At 33.1% G+C, this 19,806-nt stretch overlaps 2 protein-coding genes and 1 pseudogene across 5 annotated transcripts in view; 2 read left to right on the top strand and 1 right to left on the bottom strand.

The window, feature by feature from the left end:
* The window catches only part of N4BP2 (NEDD4 binding protein 2), a 212,197-nt gene that overhangs the window by 921 nt on the left and 191,470 nt on the right, over window positions 1-19,806 (top strand). The window lies entirely within an intron of this gene.
* PDS5A (PDS5 cohesin associated factor A) overlaps window positions 1-19,806 on the bottom strand; it is a 110,365-nt gene that overhangs the window by 43,998 nt on the left and 46,561 nt on the right. For all 4 annotated transcript variants that reach the window (XM_053922064.1, XM_053922067.1, XM_024573847.3 and 1 more), the window contains 9 exons: window positions 15,735-15,829; window positions 14,685-14,830; window positions 12,417-12,568; window positions 10,903-11,016; window positions 8,526-8,607; window positions 7,266-7,314; window positions 6,883-7,022; window positions 3,166-3,281; window positions 839-944 (listed from right to left, as the gene is read on the bottom strand). In XM_053922064.1, the coding sequence (XP_053778039.1) occupies window positions 839-944; window positions 3,166-3,281; window positions 6,883-7,022; window positions 7,266-7,314; window positions 8,526-8,607; window positions 10,903-11,016; window positions 12,417-12,568; window positions 14,685-14,830; window positions 15,735-15,829 (1,000 nt within the window). The remainder of the gene's footprint in view (window positions 1-838; window positions 945-3,165; window positions 3,282-6,882; window positions 7,023-7,265; window positions 7,315-8,525; window positions 8,608-10,902; window positions 11,017-12,416; window positions 12,569-14,684; window positions 14,831-15,734; window positions 15,830-19,806) is intronic.
* Window positions 1-19,806, top strand: part of LOC112316885 (small ribosomal subunit protein eS7-like) — a 33,650-nt pseudogene that overhangs the window by 917 nt on the left and 12,927 nt on the right.

Below are 19,806 nucleotides of genomic sequence, written 5' to 3'. Positions count from 1 at the left end.
TGTCTTTTCTCCCTTGGTTTATATGTTGTAGTTGTCTAAATGTCTCTTTGCCTTCTATTTCTTCTCTCTACTCCATCCAACAAAAACTCTATCAAATGCTGTTATCATATTAAAAGCAAGGTTAAAAAGCCCTGATAGTACCTTTCTGGCCCTATGGCATTTCACAATCTGGAATCAGCCTTGTCTCCATTACTCCCCAAAGCAATCTTTTTCTTCAGTCAGGCTAGATTCCTAATGATCCCTAAATTTTGCCAAGAATTATTCTCTTTAATGACGCTGTGTTTCCCCTAGATTAAGTCATACCTTGTCTACAAGGTCTCGCCTGACTTAACTCTTATTAGTTGCTCAATTCTCTGAATTCTTTGGCACCTACTACTAACACCAGTTGTTTAGAAATTCCCTGATCAGACATGCTGTCACACAATAATTCCTGTGAGCAGTCCCACTACCCCAGATACAGGTTCTATGAAAGGAACTAGATCATTTAGCACATACTGTTACAATCACAACAGACATACAAACTATGAATGAAACAGCAGAAACCCCAAAATATTATTTTATAATGTAAAATAATTACATTATGATAATGTAAAAAACATATTTCTATAAAATGTTTTCTACCAAAATTTTAAATCTTTTGAATAGTTTCCAGTGAAATAAAGCCTGACCCTTAAATATTCTTAACAAAATTCAAATTATGATTACTGAAATGCCTTTAGACAAAGATTGGAAGGTAAATGCACAACACAAATACAGATGACGTATTATAGAATTGTACCCCTGAAACCTGTGTAATTTTATTAACCATTCTCACCCCTAAATTCAATTTAAAAAATACCTTAAGAAGTTCAAGTCCTGAACGAATAGCTGTATCTGGACTTACACCCTCCTCTTCATCATCTGCTGTCCCCTCTATTGATTTATTCATCAGTTTTACCAGTGCACTATTAATAAAAGAAAATCTAAATTAGTAACACCACTAGATTAGTAACTGTACCCTAACTGCATTGTGGCAAGACATACACAGAATCTAAACATCTGATTCAAATATGTTCCTGGGGGAAAAAGTTATTTTGTGACTTTTTAAATTTTGCTCTCTACTTAACAGTTCAGGTTATTTTTAATTTATCCCCCCCCCCCTTAACTCAATGTATAATAATAATTCTAGTGGAAAACAACAAAACCAAAGTTAAAAGCACATATTAAAAATATATTTATAAAAGTATAAGCAATTTAATATTCATTTTCACGTTAAGAGATCACTTATAATTTGAAGAAAACAACAAGATGGCAGTTGCTAAATGGGCAAAAGATAATTCACTGAAAGCAAAAAACAAATACATCGGCAAAAGCATTAATCACCGGTAATTAATTTGCTGAATTAGTGATTTTATTCTAGAAATTTCTGCAAAGAAGCAATCTTCAGGTACATCATGTTATATTCATAAGCAGATTCATCAATGAAAAGCCATTTAATTGTCTAATATTATGGAATTAGTTTTTCAAATGTACCTAACCACCACAAAATGGATTACCTGGTCAATAAAAATTATACCAGCAAACATGGTACTATTTGAAGTAAAACAGATGTGATTTTTGGTTTTGAGACTTTCCTCATCAGTAAATTGAAAAAAGTACTATCTTCCTTTGAGAACATTAAATCATTACAGCAAATGGCCTAGTACACAGTCAATATTCAACAAATGGAAGCTAATCAGAAAAGTTTTCGGTTACATTTTTTTTCCTCTGGTTTTATATTAGTACATATTTTAATAAAATTATTAATAAAAAATTTAAGTACAAATATATATAATGCACAGGTGTTAACATTTAAACCACTTTTAGTACTTTCATTTCCCTTTAACATCACAAAGGTATTTGAAAAACTTCAATTAACACAAAATATTCAATTAATACAAAAACATGTTTTGAAAAACAAACTGCATGTGTATATAAAAGTTAGCTTGAAATATAATATATATACCATACAATTCAGTTATTTAAAATGTATAATTCAATGCTTTTTAGTATATTCACAGGATTGTACAACCATTAATTACTTCAATCTAATTTTAGGTTTTACCCAGTTCTCAAAATTCACCCATGTTGTAGCATGTATCAATATTTCATTTTTTAAAAAAATATTTTATTTAGTTTTAGAGAGAGGGGAAGGGAAGGAGAAAGAGGCGAAGAGAAATATCAATGTGTGGTTGCCTCTTGCATGCCCTGCAATGGGGACCTTGCCTGCAACCCAGGCATATGCCCTGACTGGGAATGGAACTGGAGACCCTTTGGTTTGCAGGCTAGCACTCAATCCACTGAGTCACACCAGCCAGGGCAATACTTCATTTTAATTCTGAATAATGTTCCAGTATATGCATATAAGATAATTATCCATTCATCAGTTGATGGACATTTGGGTCATTTGGGTCAGTTGACTGGACTGCTTTTTGCCTATCATGATAATGCTGCTATAAACACTCATATACAGGTTTTATATAGACATTATTTAAATTCTCTTGGGCGAATAATATTTGAGTGAAATTGCTGGGTCATATGGTAACTCTTTTTAACTTTTGAGGAACTGCCAAACTGTTTTCCAAACCAGCCCCACAATTTTACATTCCCAGCAATATACAAGGGTTCTAATTTTTCCACTCTTATCCTTCCATCTCTCTTTCATTATAGCCACAAAAAATTGCCTTATGCCCCTTCTGTGGTCAATCCCCTTTTCCCAAGCTGGCAATCACTGATCTGCTTTCTGTTATAATTTTACCTTTTCCAGAATTTAATATATTTTGTGTCAGACGTCTATTATGTGATAAGGTTTTAAAATTCCTCCACTGGTGTTGGTAGAACCAGTAGTTTCTTCCTTCCTATTGCTGAGAAGTATTCCATTGTATAGATGGTATTTCTATTTTAAACATATAAATAATGCTGCTAGGAGTTAAGTCTTTATGGGAATATATATTTTCTTACAGGTAAATAACTAGTATTGGGAAAATGAAAAGGCCCTCCTTTCAACTTGAATGATGTATGCTTCTCTCATTAAAAAGGTATACAGGGGACCTTTTTAGGTATCTTTAGGGAACCGATAATTTAAACTTATAACACTGGAGTTTCAGACTGTATTTTATTTTTGAGTGAACATATTTCCCAGCTTACCTTATGGCTTCTGAATCAATATGCACAGGTGCAATTCTTTCCAGCAGAAATTTGACCATCTCTAAAAAAGGATTTGTTGGCTGCTTAGGATTTGCAAGTTTCCGAGCTATTTCTCTCTAAAAAAGGAAATAGTTTTACTGTAAGTATTTACTTTCATGTTTTTCAAAATAATTATGATTGTAGGCATCAAAAGCATTTAAAGATTCAAAACCAGCAGAAGTAAAACAAAACCTTCTGCTTTAGACTCTGACTAAAATTTTACACTCATTAGACAATCATTGCAAAATTTGGACTGTGGAGAACAAAAAGGGGATATTGTGGTAGAATTTATGCCTTTGACTCATGAAATTATTGTTTTGTAAATAACTTTTAAATGCTCTGTTTTGACAAAATAAAACAAAACAATACATGCTCCCATGGGTATGTTTACTGTATTTTGTCATATATAATGCACACCCATGCTTTTGGCCCAAATTTTCAGGAAAAAAATCTTTTGTTTTAAATTTTAAATTCAATTATTTATTTATTTACATTTAGATACTTGTTTTTTTGTATTATAAAAGAATTTTAGCATTTATTTTTGAGCATATTATGGTACAAGAAAGTTTATGTAACAAACAATTACAAAACACAAGAACAGATATGAGGTGTTTCTAGTATGACCCATGTAGAGCGCACATTATTTTTCCCTTAAATATTTAGGCAAAAAAGTGCACATTATACACTGCAAAATATGGTACTTCATAATTTGACAGAATATTATATTTTATTTCAATAGTGTTTTTTTAAAGAGAGACAGATTCATATTATGTATAAATATTTATAAAGATTTTTATTTCTGGAAGAACACAGCTGAGTTAGAAGACAGTAGCATTACATCAAATAGATCCTACAAAGAAAAGGATTGCTGAAGTGTCTAAAGAATATAGGACTTAATGATTAAATTTACAATGGGCTGGGCACTGGGAAAAGAAATTTACTTTAATAACAAGGCTTTTAATTGAATATCTCTGATGAATAAATGTAAATTTTAGCTGAGAAGATAATGCACATTAAAGTGCTTTCAAAGTATAAGTAGCACCAATAGAAAAGGATAAAGCCAAAATTCAAACTTAGGATTGTCTCAATGCTGAATTAACAAACTTACTGCAAAATATTAAAACTTGGGCATCATGGTCATAGGAAGGCACTAGAGCATAAAATAGAAAGCAGAGCAGAAGCTATGGCACATGATCCTTCCCTAGAAGCAATGTGTGGCAACTCAAAACCTGAAGACCAAAGGGAAAGCAAATCATCAAGCACATATCTTGCTTGATACCACTGCTCACCCTCTCTCACTATATCATTATGGTTGCACGTATTAATCTATATATAGGATGTGTTTACTGTTATTCCTTGCTCAAAGTACTTTTGCTAAAATTTCCCATGAATGGAACTTAGACAAAAGGCAAGAAAATTATTAGATTTCCATTTCTACTAATTCTATTTCTGAGTAAAGTTCACCTCTTGAGAAGTGACAGGTGACTCTCATTTAGAAAGTAAGGAGGTAGTGGTAAGTAAACATTAGTAGGGGACAGGGAAGGGATTCTCAAGGATAGAATAAAAGCATAGGATGACTGAAGCTAAATTTACTGTTTGTATGCTTCTTCTTCAGAAAGAAACTATCAGGTAAAAAGGAATGTGGATACCAATATCAGTAGCCCTCAGAGAGACTACAGATATTCTGAAAAATGGCAAAAAACTATTCTGATAGTGGTCATTTTCCTTTAAACAGTGTTTAAAGTGAATTCTAATTCCTAGTTTTCATGGAAACATACAGTGCTCACAATATACAATGCTAATGCAAGAGATAAAGAAGTTATTGTGAAACCATTCACCAATAAAATCAACTAAAAATTGTAAAGAGTAGAAATTTTTTCTTCTGGAATAGAGTTGTATTAGCTATTTTGTGGCCTACTACATATCCTCAGGGTAACCTCCCTCCCAAAATGTATTATTTCCATGCTCTTTCCATTCCAAATGCAGGTTTCATCTCTGCTTTTTTGGTTCCTAAAATCAGCAGCATTGATTGGCTGTAGTATTTTTTCTGTGATATTTTGGTTCAAACATGTTTTGCATATATTTTTTGAATTTGTAAACTCTTAGAGATTTCTGGTCTGACAAATAGTAGAGATTCATGTTTCTGCTATTTTTTTTTTTTCAAACTCAATTCCTGTTTTCTCTCAGAACGAAAACACCACTTGACTGTTCTTTCTCAAGGTCCATATTTCTTGAGCAGTACTCCATTTGTACTGGTGGTTCTTGCAAAGAATGATGGAATGTATAGGAAGAACACTGTCAAGTATCTGTAAGATTTAGAATCTACTTGTAGGTCAACCACTATAACTAGCTGTGAAACACTAGAGGAAAAACTTCACCTCCTTAAAATTCAATGTTCTTATCTATAAAATGAACTCCTAGGCAATTCAGAGCTCACAATATTGGTAAATTCACACAAACCAAGTTATCTCTAAGGTAACTTCAAGCAATTTCATCACATGATCCAATTATACGAATAGATGTCCTGCAGGACATGGTACTCTGGACCTCCAATTCTAAATGCCAAAGAAGTGAAATCTTTAAATGTTTTCAGCAAACCGCTTAGCCCAGAAATGTAAAGGCTGAGGTAGTCTGGGGACTTGGCACGTTCACATCCCTAGTGCCAAAGGAGGAGTCCTTTGCTCTCTTCCCTAAATTGGCTTCGCCCCATCTCTTCCTAATTATTGGTATAAAAAATGCTCTCCAACAACTTTGTATACACATCTACTATAGTCCTTATACTTTACCAAATACTTAAATAATTATCCAATCCTTACTCTTTCTAGAACAAAGTTAGACACACATATCTGAAATCTTTCTCTTATTCATCTCTTAAAGCCTGGTCCCAACCATAATATTTGTTGTATATGTGTAATACCATAGAAATACATTTATTTAAATCTTAAAGGGCAGTGCGGGGCCATGTATTAGGAGATACACACACACACACACACACACACACACACACACACACACACACACTTCTAACAATCCTATGAAAATGTTGGTATTTAGAGATGAGACAAACAAGGCTCAAAAATACTGAAGAACACTGTTAGTAAATGGAATAAAGAAATTCAAACATATTGAACAACAATAAAATAATTAAAAAAAAAGAAATTCAGATATAGAATTTTCCCATAAAATACTAAATAAATGAATGAAGTTTTCCTTCCTAATATTTTCAATGATACTGGTTTCCTGTAAAATAGAGTCCAAGAATAGAATGAAGATGAAAGCCTAAATAGGAACTACCATATCTATAAATACACATACAGCAATGTAAATTATGGCTGATTTACTGACAAGGATTATTTCCATGCTAATATATGGGAGAAGAAAATAAATGAACACACAAGCATTTAGAAAGTTCTTATTTACTTAACAAACACAGCATTTTATCTTGTTCAATTCCTAGTACCAATCTTCCTGGCTCAGTTCTCTAGTATATTTCCTGGAATTTGGCCGAAGAGAGGCAAGTAAAGAGAACTAAGTTGGCCACAGATATACAACTAAGTAATTCAGAGCTCATAATATTGGTAAATTCACACAAATAATCTCTATAAACCAAATTTTAATGAAATATAAATTTCTATAAGCAAAGTTGGAAGAACAAATGTAAAAGAATAATTTACTAACCACACAAACATCTGCCTGTTTGCAGGAACAAGTTGGACTGATCAATAACTCCAACTGAGACCGCAGTTTCTCATCATCACCAAGAACCTGGTTAAATTTCTTTACAAAATCTTGTGCTTTCCCAGGGTCAGGCAAATTCTCTATAAAATTAAAAGAGAATCAATATTACATTAGAAAAACTACTCTACTAAACTAAAAGGAAGTTTTCTTAAAAATAATGTTGAGCCAACGAGAGAAAATCAGCCTAACTGGTACTAAGAAATAAAACTAGTAAGAAAAGGATCTTTTTCTATTACTTATATTAAAATGATAGTCCCATTGGGCATATTATTTGTCTGTTTTAATATTTATTATATATCTACAGAGTGAATAAACATACTCACTTGCTATGGTCATCAGTTTTCCAAACATGGCAGAACAGTTAGCCTCTGACTGCAAGTTAAAACAAAAACAAAAGTCACATGTGCTAACAAATTTCTCTAAGAAAATCTATGCTAAGTATTATACATATTTTTATAGTTAAAAAAATCATCACAATTTACCCACCAGAAAATGAATTACCATATCTAGGATTATCGTATCTACACCCTAAAGTGATAACAAAAATTGTGTAGTAGCAACAACTATTAAGTTAGGAAAATTAGAAGGAAAGGAGATGTCAGCAGGAAAAGGTATTTAAAAATTTATGAAGTACATAACATTCATAGGGAAATTATCTTGCCAGAGATTGAACAAGATTATTTTGATATAAAACAAGTATCTCAAAATTACTATGAAAGCATACTAAAGAAAATTAACTAAAAATGTGAAGAGTAGAAAAGTTTTTTTCTTGAATAGAGTTCTATTAGCTATTTTGTGGCCAATTACTTAAATAATCTCAGGAAATCACCTCCCCTACAAAAACTACTTCCCTTTTCTTTATTATAATAAAGTATGACTTAAATTTGTATGAAATTTGAGTAATTTGAATCAGAAACTGGTAAAATACAGTTCGATGGACCATCTGTTTTTGTTATAGTTTTGTTGGAACGCAGTCATAACTATTTATTTACATATTGTCTATGACTGTTTTTGTACTACAAAGGCAGAGTTTAGCAGTTCACCAGAGAGTAGTATATGGCTAGCAAAGCTGAATTTTACTATGTGCTCATTTACAAAAAAAGTCTGCCAACTCTTGCTTTAGGGTCCATGGGCCTTTGAAAGATTTCAGTCTATGGTTCCCTAGTTAAGAATATGTATTCTAGCAAACACATTTAGAAGTTTATTAAGATATCATTAAATTTCTTTCCCCCACCTTTCAGAAAATGTTGGGTAGAATTTCTTGGTTAATTTGACCTTGGCATATTTATAGGCTTTATACCTGATTTGATACTGACTCTTCACTGAAGAGCAAAAAATCATGGAGTGAAACAATTCTAATATAATTTTATCTTGAGGTTTAATTCTAATTATTTGAAAATTGATAAATTATGTATAAAATTTTAGTGTCTAAATACTTTATAAAATAGAAAACACCATTTCTTTCTTGTAGTGGAAAGTAAGATTTTGATATATTGATTTGAAATGGAAATTTAGCTTGGATAACTATAGAAAAACTGAATAATGACTATAATGAGGCATTTATAAACAAATCTTAAACTTACTGAAGGCTGCTTGTGTAAGTCCAATAGTTCTCGTACATGACTTCTAAGCATGTTCTGACACTTCCACATTTCATTGAGAGCTCTGTAAATACAGTTGTAAATTTGAAAAAAGTACATAATATAATAATACTGGTAATTATTCACCTTTATTACTTTTCTTGTTGCATGGTGTAGATGCACCATTCTTCTACCTAAAATTAAAAAAAAAATTTTTTTAAAGATTTTATTTATTTTCTTTTAGAGAGAGGGTAAGGGAGGAAGAGAGTGAGAGAAGCATCAATGTGTGGTTGAATTTTGCACGCCCCCTCCTGGGGACCTGGTCCGCAACACAGGTATGTGCCCTGAATGGGAATCAAACCGGTGACCCTTTGGTTCGCAGGCTGGCATTCAATCCATTGAGCCACACCAACCAGGGCACTTCTACCTAAAATTTTAAGAACCAGAAAATTTATTTATTAGGATTAAGATAGTTTAGTGTAAAAAGGTATGTATAAGGTTTCATATAAGAGAAAATATTTGAGAATTTTAGAAGGATAAATAGTATCTTGCCAAGTAAATGAAGGAATTGAAAGACATTCTAAACAGAGGTAGCGAGAATGTTTTGGTACAAAGAAAGATAGCATGTTATCAAAGTGCTTGGCACATACTACAGAAAAGGATCAGATGACAAAGTCCTTTTCATGCCAGGCTAAGTGATGTAGATTTGAGATGCCACATTTAAATTGAGTGTGTTTATTCTAGACTCTTTTCTCTCCATGAAAGCAGATTTTCTTTTCTCACAAACCCACTCCATAATTCCAGATGCCCAGAGGACTTCTGAGAAATTAGTCTATCTGTGAGTATTCTTTGCCAAATATTCTAAAATATACACAGAGACCAAAACCTTAGGCCAGGCATTTACTACCTCGAGTGAGTATTAGGAACCACTTGCAAATCTTTTTAAAAAGGATGACTAATGCCTCTTAACACGATACACTAAAGATACAATATTACCTCTGTGGAATTTCTGCTGAAAAAGCACAATCTCAATCTAACAAAGACTGGGGGAACCCAAACTGAGGGAATACTGTACCAAATAATTGGTCTGTGTAATAGTCTAAAAACCATAGAAGTCATAACAAAGGAAGACCAAGGAATGGTTTGCAATTAAGAGACTAGAGATATGACAACCAAATATGCAATGTGTAAACCTACAAAGAGAAAAAAACCCATAAAGAACATTATTTGGATAATGGAGAAAATCTGAATACACATTGGTTTAGAAAATAATATTGTATCAACGTTAAACTTCTTGATTTTCATAGGGGTACTCTGGTTATATAAGAGAATATCCTTGTTCTTAGGGGATATATACTAAAGTATTTAGGGATAAAGAGATCCAGTGTCATCAAACTACTCTCAAATAGTTCAGAAGAAAATACGTATATGGTCATTCTACACAGATGTGATTTGGATATACTTGCCTGAAAAACAACTGGTCTGAGGCTTGGCATAGGAAAGCTCCAACTGTGTAACTTAGACCCCAGTCAACAAGTGGACGAAAGATAATTTTGACATGGGGACTTATCTGAATCCCTGAAACCATATTACTGACTCAGCTGCCACATAGCAGAGAGGGAGCCCCAAAACCCAGAATTATCTTCTGGAGGGTGGGCCCCTTGTAGTACAGGCTTCTCCCGCTAAGTGAGTGTTCTAGGGAAGCATCTATGTCAGTGTGCCAGCTGACACTGTTGTGAGAGGCTGCACTTGGTTTCAGTGAAGTTTTTTTTGAGGACTCAACGTGTTTGCCCATTTCATGATGGGTGACTTACAAGTGCACCTGCCAACACTGCTCTGAGTGTTCAGCAGTTTTTGACCAAAACAGCATGACCCCTGTGCCCACCATCCCTTTTCACCCCATCTTTCCCCGAGTGACTTTTTTTTTTGTTTCCTCAGATACAAAAAGTCCTCAAAGGGAAATGTTTTGCCAATATGGAAGAGGTGAGAACAAAAAATGTTAGAAGCACTAAGAAGCATTAAAATGGATGAGTTCAAAAACTGTTTTGAGAAGTAGAAAAAATGTCTTGATAGGTGCATTGCTTCAAATGGAGAGTACTTTGAAGGTGACTGAAGTTTAAATATGTAAGAATAAATACATAAAATTTTTGTAAATAAATTTTGGGGTTTTGGAGGTTCCCCTTGTATGTCTATGCATAGAAGAACATTGCTGCTTTTGACTTAACCTGAATTTATACAATTTTCCTCTCTATATATTCATCTGAGGTACCTGATTCAACCAGAAGCAACAACTCCATCAAGAACAATTAGTTAGATACAATGAAGTAATTTTATAAAATTATCAAGAAATATTCCAACCAATTATTAAAAAGTAACTTACTTGACAGCATTTGGATCCAAACTAGCATATAAATAATACAAGCATTTCATTCTCTCTTCTGTTTCCAGGTTGTGGGGGACAAGATACTGAGCAAAGATTTTCTCTACCAACAGCCTATGAAACAAAACATCCCCAAATAAAACAATTATTTTATTTTTAGAGATTTTTCTCTAGTTTATGAAAAAAAACAGAAAAACCCCAAATAACACTATTATTTTGTTAGAAACAATAGCCATTTTGTATTTTAACCACATCCTGCAAAGATAACATGTAATATTTATGTGTGCAAATACAATGCAAAAGATCAGTATGTGATCAGTTCTTTTCCTTAGAGGTTGTTATTTTTACAGTTAGAGCTAAAGAGGCTATTTGTGGCTTTACTTTTTGATTTGTTAGTATGACGTGTGTTCTAAAAGGGGTATATGTTATTCCTAAACATGGAGTGCTAGGGTACTAGGTTACCTACTGTGCCATTGGTCTGGGGCTATAACAAGTTACTTTGACATTACATATATAAAGCTATGATCTCAAGAATAGCCAATTCTATTGAAAAAACACCATTAATTTCCTTTGATTACAGTTCAGCTTCTTTCTCATGTCATTTAAAATAATCAGGGGGATCCTCCTTCATTCAACTTCCTGAAAATTTAGCTTTTTCTGTGTACATTTGATCTCTCTTCTTTCTAAGAAGGCTTGCTAAGCTTATATTTATTATTCACTATCACTGGAATAAGACAATACAGGGCTCTCCATTAATCAATAAAATGCATATCTAGTGATGCAAAAACAGTCTAATTCAATAACACATTACCAAGTATTTTGCAAAAACCAAAATCATTATTACAATCCAATACAGAATAACAAGTAACATTCAGACAGTGAAATTGATATAAGGCCTCATCACATGAAAAAATAATTGTAACAAGTATGGGAATGAATGTTAACCAGACTTATTGTGGTGATCATTTCAGAATATATACAAATATAGATTCACTGTGTTATCTACCTGACACTCATATAATTGTCAATTATACCTCAGTAAAAAACAATAACACAGTAATACCTCTATTGGTACTTACAGTGTTACAAAAGGGAAAAATAATAATTAGCGATTATTGAATAGTGCTGTATTGCCAGGTATAGCTATGGCTAGGGGGCTTTACATTCATTATTTTACTTAATCCACACGACAACTCTTTAAGGAAGGCGCTATTATTCTTCCATTTTAGATAAGACTGAGGTGGCACAGAAGTTGTCAGTTATGCAAGAGCACACACCTAATAAACGGCAGAATGACTATTTGGTCTCCAGTCTGACGCCAAAGCCTGTGCCTCTTTCACTATTATTATGCTACCTTAATCTTGGCTAGAGTTTTACTTAAACATAGTATGTACAAATATATAAAAAAATAGTTTGTAGACTTAGAAGTTATTAAAAATTAATAGAAGTAAATTGTATTTTTAAAAAATTAAAATCATTTTTATATACAACCATTCTATCAACATATTACTTACTTGTCATCAATACTATTTTGATAATAAATATGCAAAAGTTTGTCTTTTATCCAGCTGACTTTCTCTGCAGCTTCCTTTCCTGCTTCCCCATGAAGACAGTATTTCTTATAAAGCTGAGCCAAACCCATCATAGCTTCTTTTCTTACTCGCCACTAGAAAGTACAAAGTTTATTGGATGAGCTAGATACCAAACTTTACTATATTAATCTGCAAAAAGTACCAATTCTTTACTAGGTTGTACAATTCAACATATGTGTACAGAAGCTGACACAATATTTATTTTTCATAAGAGGCAGAAAAACTGCTTTACCAACACTTTTGAATATGTTCTGACTTAGAAATCAGGCTGCTTTAGATATTATCCAATGCAAACACAACTAGATCATCTGCCAATTTTTACTTCTCTCAAAATCAAGCAATAGTAAATCTTGATTTACTATTGAGTAAGAAGCTCGCTCAATTCTGTCTAAAAAATATTTGGCCAAGTTTCAGAAGCAACTAAAAGTTAGTAAAATAAGGCATGTAATTCATTCTACAAACAAAAAAGGAATGGTTTATCCTAGCTATATGCCTTTTAAGTTAGCTCAGAACAAGAGCAAAATTTAGTAACAAAATCCTGGAATGACTAAGTTGGAAAGCACCTTAGTGATCACTTGAAGTGAACTTCCTTATTTTATAAATTAAAAGGGTAAATGATTTATCTAGGCACATCCTAGTTAGTGAAAGACTCTTTGGGACTGCTAGTGTTTGGGATGGTTTACCAGTTAGAAAGAAAGGTGGTATGAGGAGGGTAGACAGAAAAGGAGACTACAAAAACGCAGAGTTAGAACGATGATAGTAAGGTGTAGTAAAAGCAATAATCAAAAGAGAGATGTCTTAATAACAAATCAGAAAATACTATCTTTGGTTTATTTAATTAATACTCCCTTATAAAATTTTTGTATCATTTTCTCATTTATAGGCTATTTAGTGGATAGAGTGAAACTTTGTTGCCACACAACAGGTAACAGATGGCTTTTGACATTTCTTAAAGGAAACCAAATAATTTAAGCAGTAAAATCTAAGATTAAGTCCTGTCCCTACATTTTATAGAAAAAACAAATTTCAAAAGGGCTATACCCAAGGTCATCTAATTTATTATACCTAAACTGGCCAGTAAGTGCTATTATGACCCTATCATAATCTCAGGAAGATTCATTCATTTGTTCTTTCTGAAACTTTAAACATTGACAGAAACAGGAGTGAAATGTTTCTAAAAGGCAGAAATAACAGAAATGGCAATTTAAATTACCTGTGTGTGGGCTATGGGGTGAGCCAATTACCAACTAACCACTAGGGAGAGTATCATTTATTTAAATTAAAGCCAAGGGGGTAAAATCTTCAAAGTCAGAATTACTGATATAGCTGAACAAGTCATCAGTGTCCATGTTACATAATTGCCTCTTTTGACTATGTTAAAAGAACGTAAAGAATAACTCTTGCTTTATTTCATAACCAAGAAATATAACTTTTCTACCTGGGAAATTATAGTTAAACTATTGCACATTGGATTTGGGAGAAAACAGGTTTTCAACTATGCCCTAAGTAAAACGGCACAGTGCAAAGGCAACCTTTGTTAAAGATGTTAATAATATCATGTCTAATCAGCTTGCCTTGCATGTCTGTCTTTTGCTTATAAATGACACAATGCCTTAGAAATTGCTACTGCTATTCTTAATACTACTTTTCCCTATCAACCCACATTTTTAACTGCTTCCACATGGAGGAAATCACACAAAAAGAATAAATATACAATTGTCATTTCTGCCCTTAGATTGGCATAGAAATATGAAAACATCACTGTCATAAGAAGTATGATAATCTTTTAGTTTAATGAATGACAGAGCCACCAAAGTTCTAAAATAAGTCACTTTTATAAATATTAACTATAGGTAATAAATATAATGATCAATCACTACTCTTTTGAAACGCATCAGGTAAGTGAAAAGGTAAAACAAAACTTTAATTTAGCTATTCTTTTTAAAAGGTAAGCTAGGTGAGCTAGAAGACAAACGCATGCCTATTAAGTGAAAAGCTACAGAATCCAATGTATTCATTTATAAAGATAATTTAAAAACACATAGGAAATACAAATTATTAGCTCTTTACTTGGCATTGTATTAATTTGATTTTTACACAAAAAACTTTAAACAGAAAATAATTTCTATTGCACTTAGCAAATAATTTAAACAACGTAATTACAAAAGACTAAGATTCTTCAGAGTTTACCCGTTTATCCAGTGTTCTTTCCCTTACAAAGCCAAGTAGCTGATCATTTACTAAGGCAAGGTCTCTTTTGGCAGCTGTTATTATGGTCACAATGACGTCGTGACGAATAGCTTCTTCTGGATCATGTGATCTAACTTTTAAATATTCTATAATAAAAGAAAAAAAAACAAGGTAAGTGTTAGCTATGATATCTGTCATGTTCAGAATGACAGGACAGACTAATACTTTAAGCTTTTGTCCATACTGAAACCACGTTTGCACAATGTGGCATGAATTAAAATCATTTTATTTTTGAGGCAATGCCCTATATAATCACAAAATAAACTATACCATAGAATTCACTACTGCATAGTCATATCTGAATAAATATTATATTTTTACATCAACTATTCTGGAAAAGCCAAATCACTATGCAATATCTAATTAAACAGATTATGACTTCAGTTACAATGCAAATTAAAAGACTTAAAAGAAAAACAGTAAAAAGGCTTATAGCAAGTTTGCTGATAGGTGTATATCTCCACATAACACAATATAAAATACAGAACTAACATACTATGACCCATAAAATTTCCTAAATATTTACAATATAAACAAAATCAAACCAAAAAAATGGTACTTCCTCTTTTTTGGTGAACAGCATTTTGATAGAAGCCATTTATTTGCTACTGCCATATAAGCAGGTTCAAATGCTCTACGTGAAGAATGAGAAATTCTAGTCTAGTCCAGAAGATAATCACTTTCCTACTGATTATCTGATATGTTACTATGTTTAACTATCATGCACACATAATGATTTCAGAATATATCATAAGAGCCTACTTCCTTAAACTGTGATTTCCAAAAAGTACAAAGGACTACAATATAAAGATTTCAAATGTAATTTTATTATATAAACATGATATCATTTACTATTCAATCGATGACATACACCTAAAATGATGTCAGAATTAAAACCTAATTCAGAAATTGATGTTAAGGTTAAAGGTCACATCTAAAATATATTTGTGTGATTACTCTTATAGTCATAATATAAACAGTCTATCTTACCTGTGAGATCCTTTGCTAAATCTGGGTGATTCATTAAACAGTGACTGGCAAATTTCACACTTTCTAATCTCACAGGAACATGAATGTCATTAAATCTACATATAAAAAGATTGCTAAATATTAGTTGGAAAGCAAAACAATTATTTTCAAATAAGGTACATATATCTAACACTAAGTAAATGCCTATAAACAATAGTTACTGATTACAAAATGTGATTATTTATGACAGCTAACATGTTCTGAAGAAAAAATATAAAGTAAAATGATACATAATTTCACAAAACATTTTGAAAAAAGAATGTTCACGATGTAAAAATGAACAAAAAATAGTCTAAACACATCTCTCAACCCCAACTGCCAACTTTGTAGAGCCAAAAATTTAAGAGCTTAAAATTATGCTATAAAGCAAACAAAAAAATTTTCAAAACACACCAAACCTACTTGAAAACATTTTATACTGGGAAAACACTATGGGGATGGAGGTAGAAAGCACATCATAGATGAGGAGAACCAGAAGTTCAAAGATGAGTGCATGAAACAAATGTGTCATACCGCCTTACAACAAAGTTTCATGTGGCTAGGACCAACGTTAAGATGCTCTTTTAAAGGTGTAAGATATTGTAAAAATTCAATAAATATAAAATACCACATGTGAATTTAAAACTGCATATATAATAAGAATAAGCTGAGTAACTCAAATTTAAAATTTGTTACTGGGTAGTTTGAAAAAGTTATTAATTATAAATAATGTGATTTTACTTTTAAAAAGATTTTATTTATTTTTAGAGAAAGGTAAAGGGAGAGAGCAAGAGAAGGACAGAAACATCAATGTGAGAGAGAAACATCAATCAGTTGATTCTCGTAAGTGACCTGACCAGGAACTGAACCCAAAACTGAGGTATGTGCCCTGACTGGGGATTCAAACCAGCAAACTTATACTTTGAAGGATAATGCCCAACCACCTTTGCCACCTGAGCCACACCAGTCAGGGCATAAATAGTGTGATTTTAAATACCAAGAAATATTTTTACTTTTGAAGTGATCTGAAAAATAACCAATTAAAGTTATTTAATAAGTGTTTTAATGTCCATGACATTCCACTTTCTTATCCAGAGAAAATTATATTTTAATAAAATCTTGCATTTACAATTTATAATTTTCTGCCAGAGGAAAATAAAAATATTGCCATTACAAAGAATTAAAATACTTATTGCTAGATAGTTAAAAAAATACAGTGAAACAGATTGTTACTACTTCTTTGTTTCAATGAATCAGAGACCCATTGTTGAAGATAGCAGTGAAACAAAAACTGTGAAGAAGGTTCTTGTTGATTTAGTTTTCACAAGAAACCCAGGTTAAAAAAAAAAATGGATTCTTGAACTTCCATTTAAATGTTTTGCTATAAATATTGTCAATCACAGGACAGAATCACTCCTCTGTACATTGACAAGTACATTTGCTAAACTCTTTCTATGCTTCTTTGAATGCTTATGATTCAAGTTTAATTATTCAAATGAGGTTATTTCTGTTAAGACCTTCAAAATGGCCTGTTTTGAGCAAATACCTTAAGATATCATGTCAGTGTCCAAAATTTCTCAGACTTGACATATACATATTTAAAACTTATACTTATTGATTATAGAAAGGGAGAGAACAGAAGGGGGAGAGAGAAACATCAATTTGTCATTCTACTTATGCATTTTTTTTTTTAAGAAAACGTTTATTAGATTTTATTGATTGCTATTAGTTATCCTGATTTTTCCCTTTCACGCTTGGGGATTCCCAGGTGAAGCCAAGCTGTGAATCCAGTTTGGCTGCTGCTAGTACTGGGCCTGGGACTCACTGAGGCCAGCTGTTGCCTGTTTCGGAGGACTTAGGAAGTTGTGGAGCATGAGCCAAGACCAGACATCCATAGAGAAAGTGGTTTGGCTGGGCCCCTAAATCAATTGGGGTGGAGTCTCAGGGGTTCTCCAGGGCAGGGCCAACAGTGTTAGCTGGGTTAAGAGTCTCAGATATAGTACCAGCTTGCTGGCTCTGTGGGGTGGGGTTCAGAAAAGGGACAATGGCCTCAGTTTGCCTGCTGATAGCCACTTCAGTTTCTTCCTGTATTCCAGTGGTGCATTTCAAGCTGCTACCCCAGTGTTGCAGCTCAGAGGGAGTAAGTCTGAGTAGATGAGTCTGTGTGTGGGTTGTTTAAGAGGAACTGCTTGGGGCTCCAGAAATTTCTTCCATTGACTCAATCCTCACTGGTTTTTGCAGCCAGAAATTGTGAGGACTTATCTTCCTTGCACTGGAACCCTGAGCTGGGAGGTATGGGACCAGTTATTTCCACATCTTCACCCCTCCTACCAGTCTAGATGGATGTGGTTTCTTTAATTCTGTAGTTGTCAGACTTCTATTCAACTTGATTTCTGATGGTTCTGAATGATGGCTGTTCTATATTTTAATTGTAATTTGATGTGGTTGTGGGAGGAGGTGAGCCATGTCTGCTTATGCCACCATTTTGGTTGATTCTCGTATGTGCCCTGACTGGGCATCAAACCCACAACCTTGGCATGTTGGGTTGATGCTCTAACCAACTGAGCTACCCAGCCAGGGCTGTTTGTTAAATGTAAATTTTTTAATTTTTAAAGAGATTTTTATTTATTTTAGTGGGGGGGGAGGGAGAAGGAGAGCGAGAGAAACATCACTTGGTTGCCTCTTACACTTGCCCCAATGGGATACCAGGCCACAACCCAGGGATGTGTCCTGACCAGGAATCAAACCAGTGACCTTTCGCCTCGTGGAAGGACACCTAACCAAATGAGTCACACCAGTCATGACTGTTGTTATATTTTAACATTTAACCTGAGACTATTATAAGGCGTATTATAAGGAATTTACTTTAAAAACATTTCTGAGCTCATTTCCTGAATCAGCTGAATTAAACAATAATGAACCTCAAATGTTATCCAGGATACCAATAGTAAAAGTCAACTTTTCAATCAGTGTTTGAAGTGAAGAAAATCAATACACACAGGGAATGGAAGGAGCAATTCAATTCATTTCATAGATTTTTTTCAACCTAACCCTCAAGTTGATATAATGTAATAATTCTAAGTTCTTGTAAAGTGAAATAAATTATATTTGAGTAGAAAGGAATATTTTCCATTTCAAAATCATATGATACCGATTAGTCAAAACACACATCATGCAATTATATAGGCTACACATCTAAAATTATTAGACTGAAAAGTGGGATGAGCATGTCTTGAAATTCATGATTTATTTTAAGAATTATTAAGATTTTGGCCCTGGCCGGGTATCTCAGATGGTTAGAGTCTTCCCAAAATGCCAAAGTTGTGGATTTGATCTCCAGCCACGACACACACAAGAAGCACCAATGAATGCATAAATAAGTGAGACAGTGAACTGATGGAATCCATGTAACTCTCTCTCTCAAATCAATAAATAAAAATCTTAAGATTTTGAACACTCTTAGATGTTATTTATTCTAATGACATTATTTAACAAAAAAGATTACAAGTATTAATGTGGGTAAATAATAAGATATCTTCATAAAAATCAGCTGTATGATTTACTTTCCATGAAAGACAGCAACACAAGATACTAAAGAAACAAACTTATCAATTAAAGTTTGGTATGTGTGGCTTTATTATTATTTTTAAAATTCTTTTCTCCTTCATTTTATTTTTATTATTTTTTAAAATATATTTTATTGATTATGCTATTACAGTTGTCCCATTTTTTTCTCCCTTAATTGCCCTCTGCCCTGTACCCGCTCTCCCACCAGCTTCCACCTACCTCTCCAGTTCATGTCCATGGGTCACACATATAAGTTCTTTGGCCTCTCCATTTCCTGTACTATTCATAACCTGCCCCTGTCTATTTTGTCCCTACCATTTATGCTTCTTATTCCCTGTACCTGTTACCCCATTCTCCCCTAGTCCCCTCCCTGAGATCTCCATTTCTGTGATTCTGTTCCTGTTCTAGTTGTTTGCTTAGTTTTTGTTTTATATGTTCAACTGTTCATAGTTGTGAGTTCTCATTTTACTGTTCATATTTTTGATCT

The sequence above is a fragment of the Desmodus rotundus genome, chromosome 4 (assembly GCF_022682495.2).
Source record: "Desmodus rotundus isolate HL8 chromosome 4, HLdesRot8A.1, whole genome shotgun sequence".
Lineage (NCBI taxonomy): Eukaryota > Metazoa > Chordata > Mammalia > Chiroptera > Phyllostomidae > Desmodus > Desmodus rotundus.
The sequence above is the reverse complement of the archived record's forward strand: the minus strand, read 5'-3'. Positions and strand labels throughout refer to the sequence as shown.